This window comes from Chiroxiphia lanceolata, chromosome 7 (genome assembly GCF_009829145.1).
Source record: "Chiroxiphia lanceolata isolate bChiLan1 chromosome 7, bChiLan1.pri, whole genome shotgun sequence".
Lineage (NCBI taxonomy): Eukaryota > Metazoa > Chordata > Aves > Passeriformes > Pipridae > Chiroxiphia > Chiroxiphia lanceolata.
This window is the reverse complement of record NC_045643.1, coordinates 28,361,384-28,372,199: the sequence shown is the minus strand read 5'-3', so window position 1 is coordinate 28,372,199 and position 10,816 is coordinate 28,361,384. Positions and strand designations below refer to the sequence as shown.

The 10,816-nt window shown below is 36.9% G+C and overlaps 1 protein-coding gene across 1 annotated transcript in view; it reads right to left on the bottom strand.

Moving 5' to 3' along the window:
• Positions 1-286: 286 nt before the first annotated feature.
• SLC49A4 (solute carrier family 49 member 4) overlaps positions 287-10,816 on the bottom strand; it is a 64,277-nt gene continuing 53,747 nt past the window's right edge. The window contains 2 exon segments of the mRNA XM_032692604.1: positions 287-2,228; positions 5,420-5,602. Of these exon segments, the coding sequence (XP_032548495.1) occupies positions 2,113-2,228; positions 5,420-5,602 (299 nt within the window). The 3' untranslated portion in view covers positions 287-2,112.

Sequence of the window (10,816 nt, the reverse complement as noted above, 5' to 3'; positions counted from 1 at the left end):
ATAGGTAGCAGCAACTACTGGATACTGAAACTATTCCAGGCACTAAAACATAGTAAAAAGAAGTTGGATAGTTAATACCATTCATCCAAAAAACAGTAAGAGGATGATGCCAGTGGATCTAAACATGCTCTTTAGACTGATTTAGTAATCCCCATGTAGGTTAGCTCCATTTCCACAAAGAGTCTGCTTCAAGACAGAAAAGATCATTTAGTAGCTGATACAGGTAATGAGCTAAATCCGTTTTCAGTTACTCAGTAAATATATCCATTGCTCTGAAAACATAAAAGCAGAGAACAGCTCGTTTTATTTTACTGCACAGACACACTCCTGAGTTAAAGGTTGTAGTGGCGTATTCTCTCTGCAAAAGGAGAGCAGGCAGAACGAACAGATTCGTGTCTGAAAAGTAGCGCTCAGTTCAGGGTTTATTTGAGTGAGCTTACAGCGTTGGTGTCACCCCAGGGCCACAGAGAAGAGCCCCACACTGGAGCAGAGGGTGCTTGATTCAGACTTCTGCAGACATAGAATCCTGCACACCAGGCTCCTCCAACACGTGCACCTGTGATAAAGCTGCCACGACAGGAAATCATTCGCCCCCTGAAAAAAATTCATGTCGCAGACAGCGTATGCTCGTGTTTCCATTCACAGCAGTGACTGGCTTAGTTACAAACAGGCAAACCACCATCCCCAGACAGGATCACTTAAAATAAACCTATGTAAACACATACCCTTATATAACTTATATATATATGTTATATATATAAGTTTTATTTGTGTATACATAGATATAAATATGCACGCACACACACACACGAACACACCCCCGTAACAATAAAGCCCAGAACACACACACACACACACACAGAAATATTGTAAATGATGTTGAACTGAAATCTAAGAATATAATTAAGAAATTATTAGCAGGTTTAAAAATTGATTTAAAAAACTATTCAAAGTGTCTTTAATATTTATGTTCAAGTAAGGGCCAGAATGACCACAGATTAGTATTGATAAAAAGAGCTGGCATTAATTTCCCATATTATGCCAGAACTCATGAGTTATTTCTCATTGTCATTTCGCTATCAGCACACCTCATCAACTAGAAAGATTTTTTTTTTAGGAAACAGTGGTTTCTCAAGACTTGGGTTACAAGCAATATTGTTTAGGCACCCTCAATCATTAACTATTTCTAAAATACACACACACCTTAAAGTATCAGAAGAGAACTAGCAGGACTCAGACATCCACATCCACAGTATTCAGTGTCACAAACAGGTCTTCACAGTAAAAAAGGCAGTACTGGAGACAGGGGATGGAAAGGTGACACAGTGGTGGCTTTTAGAACAACGTTTAGCAAGAGCGACTCTCCAGTACACCACAAATGTTCCATATTCAGGAGATATGGAACCACGGTGGTATTTCAGAGATGACTGTGGGTGCAAGTTGGGATTCAGTGGCAGCTAAAGCTATTGTTTACTTGTGCTCCAGGGTGATTACAAACACCTCTAACAACACTGTAAGGATTATTTGGGATATTCAGTATGGCTAAAAACCCTGGTACCAGTGTCTTATATCAGAAATCACTTTATTAGAATGTAAATGTAGTGTACTGTTTAATGGACATTCAATATATAAATGACTAGTGACTTAGAAGAGATCTTAAAGAAAAGATTTTTTTTCTTTTCTCTTTTTCCTTTTGTTAAGATTATTCCTTATTTCTATTCTGATAGAAGACTCCAAAGATTACTGGTACCCTGGTGCATATAACCGTAAGTCAGCACACAGGCACACACACACACAAAACGTACACCTCACTGCAACACATCGACAGCCCCTTAAATAGAGAGCCCCAGCTCTGGCACTGGGATCTGTACAGCAGATATATTCTCTTTGTGCATTTTGGCATCATTATCACCACTCAAGTTCCACATTTACAGCAAATCAAGGTGGTCTTGAACATAAGAACAACCCATCCCTCACCCTCTCTAAATAAAGCCACGATTAAGTCTTGTAATTTCTTTGTGTTTCTGCTGTCCAGCTGTGCAAATCCAGGCAGATGTGCAGACTGCAAAGCTGACTTCCAGTCTCTTCCAACCCCTCACCAGTCTGGCGTTATCACACAGAGACGACAACGTCGAGATAGAGTCTGTCGTAGGATTCGCGGAAGCACAGGATGAGGAGCAGGCTGAGCAGACACGATCCTGGCAGGCACCAGTTGAACCACGAAAACTCTGTAAAGCAGAACAGAGACCCAACCTCAATTATCAAACATGTTCTGTGTTTAAAGTGACCAAAACTTGGATTGATGGCTGTTTTGAAGGAAATTGCTGTGTTCTGAACAAAATCCTGACAGCCCTTGATTGATCAATGGTTGATAAGGTCTACGAGACTTCTCCATGGATGCCTCAAGTTATACATATATATTTATAGCCAGTGCCTCCAGCTAATGTTAATCCTCCTTATGCAACCTGCCAATGAAGAGAACAGGGAAAAAAAAATAAAATCTATCATTGCTAATGGAGAATAAACCACTTCCAAAGATTCTACTCATTAGTTCTTTGATTTCTATGGATTGAGAACTAAAACAAAAGTGTAGGAAAAAAGCTGGATTTGATTTTGAATCAAACCTGCTACATCGTATAAGGAGGGAAAACCAATTCCTCAGAAGAAACTTGTGCTTAGTACAATCAATTCAATTTAAAACTAGTTGCAAAAACAACTCCTCAGAAGCCTCTTTTTAGCTGTTAGACGTAATGTACTGCTCTTAAAAGGCAGTGTTCCATATTCAAGAAATCCTATCATCTGATATTTGCCTACTAATTAACAGTTTTATTCAATTCTTTTTCAAACTAAGTGCACCACAATTTCCTTTTTTAAAAAGAATCTGTCATTTTGCTGAAGAAATATTAATTTCACTGGAGATATTGTTCTATTTATTTTTTTAAATTTTCCTTTATTATTATTACTAATTTAATTTTACAGAACCTAAACTCTCCCTCAAGGTCTCTTAATCAAAATCAAGGTTTCAGCACTGCTACATTCTTAAATCTGTAATTTATATTGCTAAAAGAAAAATCATGATTTATATTACACAACGCAAACAACAAAAGTCAGAAAGCCTAAAAAACCAACCTTCCAAAACCAATAACCTTCAACAACTCCCTCCCTGATCCACCATAAACCCATAGGGATTTGTTTAGGTAGTAATGTTATTAAAACCAAAGTAAAATCTTTCTAGGCTTGGAGAAGACTGTGTTATGTGTTGCCAGAAGTCAATAGTCAGATGCTTTGCTATTATTTTCCGTATAATATTCTTGTTTAATTGGATTAAACAGACTTTAACTCAAAATTCCTAACACAAATTTAACTTGTGAATCCTTCCTATCTTTTTTAATCCAGAATTTGTGACAGGTCTGGCAATGCAGCGAACGCATCGATCGCATGAAGCCAAAGGTCAGTTTGCTTTTGTTTTTCTCTCAGAAGTCCCTGCAGAAAAGGCAAAGGAAAACACATCCAGAGGCTGCAGCTTTCGGGTGCAGGACACAGCACTAGCAGGGAGGCTGAGCTTTAGGAAGGTTTACATCTCCACTGTGGTAGATGAACCAAAATCTTGAGGGCACTGGAAAGCTTCCAGGCTTTGGGTCTTCCACAGCATTTGCAATATCAGAGGAGAAGAGAAATCAGAATTAAAACTGCTGAAAGATTATTTGGCCTAAAAGGAAAGACCAAAGGAACAAGATGAATTTGACCGAGTTCTGATTTATCTGTAAGCTTCTTAAATGCCATTAGAGGATGTATTTGAATCAAATGAAAGCAAATGATTAAGATCATTATCAAACCCTTAAAGGATTTTTTTTAATCAGAGGAGCCAACAGCACCCACTGGCACTGACCCCCCCAGTGACCACATACTCTCTTGTACTTTCAATCAAAGAATGGAATGTCCTAAGCACAAATTACATTTTTTTACTTTTTTTTTGTTTTCTCCTTTGAAGAAATAGGGAAAATATTCCAAGTATACGGATATACCAATTTCAGGTTTATCCTTACCTGCATTTACTGATACCTGCTAGGGAAAGAAATACTAGAGACCAAAAATGGCCCCAAATTTATGAGGGAAAGAGTTCACCTAATCATAATTCTTCCATCAGAAGTGGGACACTGTATTCCCATCCTCAGTTATTAAGTAATGCCAAACGCTGGATTGTTACTCTGAAAAATGCTGAAAAAATTATCAGAATATTCTGTGTCATCTTTCCAGTTCAGGTATGGATGTCAGAAACTATAATTCACACCAATTAATATTAAAAAAATTAATATTAAAAGCATACTTTAAAATGTAAAGACTAACTCTCATATCACCCAAGGCTAACCTGGTTGGCATTCAGATTTTACAATGATGCAGTTGAACAACAGTATTAAAAAAAAAAAAAATTCTCTCTGTGTTCACAGACCACAATTTGGAACAGTGTTGTCATCCTACTTTGTAATTCCATGGCAGAAAGATACAAACTATGCTGAAAAACAGCCCCAAGTTGTAACCTTGATAATTTCTAGCAGAATTCATTCTGAAATTTGTCAGGCTCCTCTTGGTGATAAAACACAACATTTTAAGAAGTAAATGCTCTCATGATAATACATAAAAGCTCATATTTTCTAATGGTTTACAAGTCTTGCATCATGATGCAAACGTTTACCACAATGACAAAAGACAAACCAAAAATTTGCATCTTTGAAAGACATTAATAAAGACCACTTCCCTTTGAAAGCAAGTTGGGTTCTTATTTTACAGCTTAGAGTAATAATATGTATTATAGCCTACTAAATAGCAAGTTGTAAGTTATAATTACGAGTTACAAGGAAGCCAATACTTGAGAGATGAGAAAGTATGAAGTTGATGAGAACATAAAGCAAAACACTGATGTGCTGGATTAGGCCACAGGATTGTCTAGAGGAATGGCTATTTTAACTTTGAGCAGCGTTGAAGAGCTGCTCTCTCCCCTGCAATGGTCCATCTGACCACTGAACAGAGCTGACCATAAACGGGGCATTTCTGCTCTGCCCCTCCTGGGCAATACAATTTTACCCAGAAGTACGAGATTGGATTAGCTTTACTGTGGTTTTGAACACCCACAGATATAACCATTATTAATGGTCACATTACTAGGCCTTTAAAAAATATGATGACAATGTCCATCTTGATGTACCTGGCTTCAGTAAATTTAAGTAGAATGTATCTAGCATCTAAGTAATTTCATTTTTATTAGCATGCACATAGGAAAGAACATTTAAAATTCTCCTTCCTTGTTGCCCCATTAGAGCAATTGTTATTAGAGAAATTGTATGAGCAAATCCTCCGTTTTAACTGATGAAGGTATGTCTTACTGGAGAATTACATTTTCAACGTGGCTTGTATTTCTTACCTGTATGGTAAAATGTGAGGAAAAACAAAAGCACTCCCATAAACACATTACTCAAAAAGGTGACAACTCCACAGCTAATTCCTTCTGGAACAGGGTAGACTGTCTCCACAAAGAGCTCAAAGAATATTGGTACGCTGCTGTTGAGGAATATACCCAACAAAATGCAGGATGTGTACAGTGTAGCTATAACACAAACAAAAACAGTTATCAATTTCATGCTGGTATTTTTTCACCCCTATTCAGAGCTGCCAAGAATACTAATATTTGAATAAGCAAAAAATGCATAAACTTATTTTTATCCTCTGTGGATCATAAAGCATATCACATCCCACTAGCTTTAGGCAGAATGCATGCATTGATTTGGAAAAAAATATCAGAAATACTGATTTATTTATTTATTTATTTATTTATTTAAACAGAACCCAGGAAGATACACTCAGTGATTTGGAATTCACTTGTAAGTAAAACAAACAACAAAATTATGAATGCAGAGCATCACCTACAGTTTGATTTACCTCTGAAACAAACAGAAAATATTGTCCTCCAAACAATTAGGACAGGGAGCAATTAATGCACCAAATTGGAAATGGACATGGATTAACCTTTTGACTTAGCTCTAAAGGTCAAAACTAATTCTGCTTCCATTTTACAAATAAATACTAATGATCTACCAGATATCAAGACATTAGTATTCAGCACAGCCTGAGTTGCAACATGTTGAATCCCTTCTGGCTGCAAAAGGAAATGAAGGGCACCCAGCGCCTGACAGGAACGGGATAGATTTGATAACGCAGATTATTCACTGCTGTACAACAAATTGTTTTTCTTGGACAAATCAACAGAAGAATATAGACATTTCCTCAGTAGCCTCAGCTGTTTTGTTCTACAATTTCTAACACTGTCAAATACTTTACAGTGCTTAACAGAGAAGCCTATATTATCATTTAATAAATCTATTATAACTCTTTCTGGGGAAAAAAAGAAAAAAGGAAAACTGAAAACTTCAGGAAAATTTAGTACCAGTTTAGCAATTTAAATAAGTCTTTCCTTAGTGCTGTTTTGGGATGGGAAAGATTTCCTGGCCTGCAACTCAACAACTCAAGGTTACTGATCAAGCAAAAAGAATAAAGAAATTATTCAGTTTGAAAAAAAAACCAGAAAACTTTGGAATAATTTCTGAAGTTTCCACCAAAATTATAAGAAAACATAAAGAAAAAATGTTCAGATACAAAAGTATTACAAAGTCACAGAGAAATTATTTATAGTATATTTTCACTGCAGTATAGTACAAAATCCTTAGACAATTTTTTTCATATAGGTATATATAGTTATATTTCAGTTTAAGTTACACTCTTCTGTCTTGGAAAGGGTAGAACTGAAACAGCTTTGTTTCATCTTCTGTTAAGCATCGCTCAAGCTTTCAACTGAGAAACTGTTAGGAAGCAGGAAACTTCCACCTTCAAAAAATTAAAAAAAAATCACTGTTTCTTAAAATGTGAAGAATCATGGGAAAGAGATAAAGGCATTAAAAAGCAGAAAGGGTTGTCTATCAGATTCTCTATTTGATATGGTTTGTTTCCAAGGCACAAAGAAATATTTCTTTCTCTACAAAGGATTTCTCTAGACAAGAAAAGGGAGGGAGAGCTGGCCCCTGCTTTTTAAAATATACCACAATACTCTGAGCTTTTAAGAAAAAAACAAACGAAAAACCACCAGCCCCCAAAAAACCAACCACCTCCTCCCAAAAAAACCATGGTAACTTTCCCAACTCTTAAATTCTCTTATCATAAACTGCAGAATAAACCAAAGAAATCAATGCAAGGTATGTCCAGGCATTGTCAAAGAGGAAGAAAGAAAACCAAACCAGTATTAGGATGTTCTTCCTAATGGGCTCTTCCAGCTAACACACTAAGAACTGATTTCCTAGTTAAAAGATCCATAGATTTTTACTGCAAGTCCTCACCAGTATTTAAAATTTCATGAGCCACTCTTTGAACTCCCACTTACCTCAAACACCACTGCATATTGCTCTAACTGTCTCTAACTGCTATCAGAGGTAGCCAGAAAATCCAAACATACTCGCCTATTTCAAATTTTTGTACTTTCTTAAGAAACCAACACATAAACAAAATAGAAGAATCTCTTAAGACAAATGAACATCTGTCCCTTATTACACTCAGTTGAAGATATCTATAGGTAACTACTTGCTACTTCTAGAGAACATTTCGGAACTTTCCCCAAAGAAGAGAAGGTGTCAGCCAGCTGTAATTCTGTATCAGAAACTCAAACAGCAGAAATAGCCATAAAGCTGCTGAAAGCCACAGCAGCACCATGAAAAGTGGAGCTGTGTACAGAGTGTCAGAGGCAACACCTCTCCAAGAGGGCTGAATCATCTGCCATAAAGAGCAACAGCCAGGAAAGGGGAATCACATGCCTCTGATTAAAGGCAGTCCATAGATGTATAATTTCTAGAAACTCAAGAGTCAATGAGATTAAGTAAAAAATATCCATCAAAGATTAGAAGCCATTTAAAAGATTACGACTTCAAATTGTAGTTAATCTAGTAGGTGCCAAAGTTTCCATAAAACAAACAGGAGACTTCAAAATAGATCTGTAGGTTTAAAATATGCTAGTTGAACTACATCATTACTCATCACTTACTAAATGTGTTAAGAGAACCAGACCATAAGTGAACAAGTGCAGTAACTCTGCATTTTAGAAACTACACCCTCATATTTCCTTGTCATGACACTCAGCAGCATCCACCAGCACACACCTCACACTTCCATACTATTAGGAGCAAAGCAGCTTTAGCATCATCCTTTGGTTGCCCCAGAGTGTTACCTGCCTTGTGTGTGCACACCAAAAACTGCCAGCTGAATACCAATGACAACACCTCAGCTGCGACCACAGGTAATACTGATGAAACAAGGTCTATTCATAGGTACACTCATCTTTGGAATTAATCAGTAGAAATGTCACGGTAACAGGACAGACAGAATACAGCATCCAGAAGATGCCAATTTAAGTTCTAACATCGAATGGAAATGACAGCTTTTAACTGGTAAGCCACAAAAAGAAGCTCTGAAAGTGAAAGAGATGTGCACATCTGAAAGCCTTCCTTAATGGATACATATTGTAGTGATGGGAAACTGTTTTTTATTTCATGTATTTGTAAATCACCCAGGGTCGTCCTCAGTGATATACAAACAAGCTTATTTCATTCACTTGGCAACTAAGGCACAAATCCAACCAGTCAACTAAACAAAAACTCGAAGAGAAGATATGCAGTTTCAGAAACATAAGTAACAGAAAGAAGTAAAGTAAGAGTTCAAAAGTGTTTTTTGCTTTTTATTTCACACGCTAAATAACATATCTCACATTCCAGCTCACGGCCAGCAAGATAGCAGGGAGAACACTACCTATTAACAGAGACCATTTGCTTTCCATTACAGTGACCTTGCATTGAATGAACACAAATAATTACCATGATTTTATACTGCAGAAGAACAGCTGCTAAACTTACAGCAAATGTTCTTTCAATTAAGAAAATCTTAATGACAGTCATCAAAAATGAATATGAAAGCAATGACAAAAAGAAAAGAAAAAGAAAAAAAAAGAGATGATTTACCAAGAAACTAACATTATGTCCTAAGAACTACCAACTAGCCTGGATAGGCATACAGCAGGGAAGTATGTCATGCTATTAGTATAAAAAAAGACCACTTTTTCTTAGGAAAAGGAATTAGCTGCCTATGAAGCTATGTGCAAAGTCGTATATCCAAGACAGTGGCAGCTGTGGACATCAACAATGGAACTGGGTTAGGTTTCCTAAAACATGACATTAATTGAAATAATTTAGAACATATTTGTGTGCATTAAGCAGCTATTTCTCAGGCTGGTTACTGCAAAAAGACCAGGAAAAGGGAAACACCCATCCCAACCACAGCTGCTTCAGAGAACTGGCCAGGAGCTGCTGCAGCACGAGGCTCAAGCCATGCTTTATCTTGTCATGTTCATGCTTGAGGTATGAGGCAATCCATGCTATTCCCTCAGCACTCAATCTCCTGGCTAGGAAGGAAGCAAGGAATAAAATGTGCCTTGATAATACAATTAGAGATGTTACTAATTAGATGAATCAATGTACTGACGGGACTGATGGTGATACAGTGGCTTAGCACAAAGAGAAGAAAAAGTGGTAAGAAGGAAGATTCCTTCTTGGTTTCTTATCTCCTACAGGCCTTCAGCTACTGGATGGCAAATATATGCCTGTATCCCAGAAAAAGACTTTCTTTTCTCCCAACCACAAGCTGTGGCAAAAGCTTTATACTGATAAAAAATAATCAGGGAAAAAATTAGGAATTCAAATAGGGAAGTAATTTAAACGACAGAATTCACTTGGTGTCCCCAGAGGAGCTTGCAACACAGCAGGAGACTCAAGTATCCGTGACATTCAAACAATTTCCCATAATATTCCAGGATGTTCTGCAACAGGTTTAGCAATTTACTCTGAAAGTATAACATCACTAAATGTATAACTACAGAGCCTGATCCAAATCCAAATGAAATTGATGGAAGGATCTCCAGTGATGTGACAACTTCTTATCAACCACTGGCACATGTATCTTGGCTGATTTTTAACAAAGAATATGAAATATTACCATTTAAAAAAAAAGTTTTCAGATAAATTTACACAGGCAATGCTGCATCAACTGCAAGCAGGTGGTGCAGTACTTTCTTCCAAAGTCCTCTGCCAGAATCTCTTGAACTCTGTACATTTTGTAACAGTTCTCTTCTGAGACACACTGAGCCAAGACTCACACAAATTTTATGTGGATAAACACGAAAGTAAATACAACAGAACGGGTTCTCTTGGGTGCAGCATACAATTTAAAGCAAAACCTATGAAGATTTAGGGCACTCTGTTAATACCCATTATAACTATATTCCAAATATCAAAGTGAAAGGATAATGCCTCATGTGGATGCAGTCTGTATTGACTTCAGTGCTTCAGTATCCCCATGAATGATCTCAACAACTCAAACTTAGTTCCTATCAAAATCTAAAGTCTGTTAAAGTAGAATAAAACCTCCCTATAATCTAATTCTGGCCACTGGCCATGGTAAGAAAAGTCATGGAAGAAGTCCCCCTTAATTTTTCCATGAGAAATGTGACTCCCTCAAGGTAAGACAGTAAATTTTACTGTAATTCATTTACAGGAAGAAAAAAACAGAACAGAAGGAAGATGTCTCTGTAGTGCACGTTTATAACATCAATATGTTTCATTGTCTGGATTTCCATTCCAGCACACACTGATCAAATTGTTATCTCATGATATAGTTTTGAAAGTAACCAAAAATCTGATCAAATTTGATTTGTTCTATATACTTCTCATGA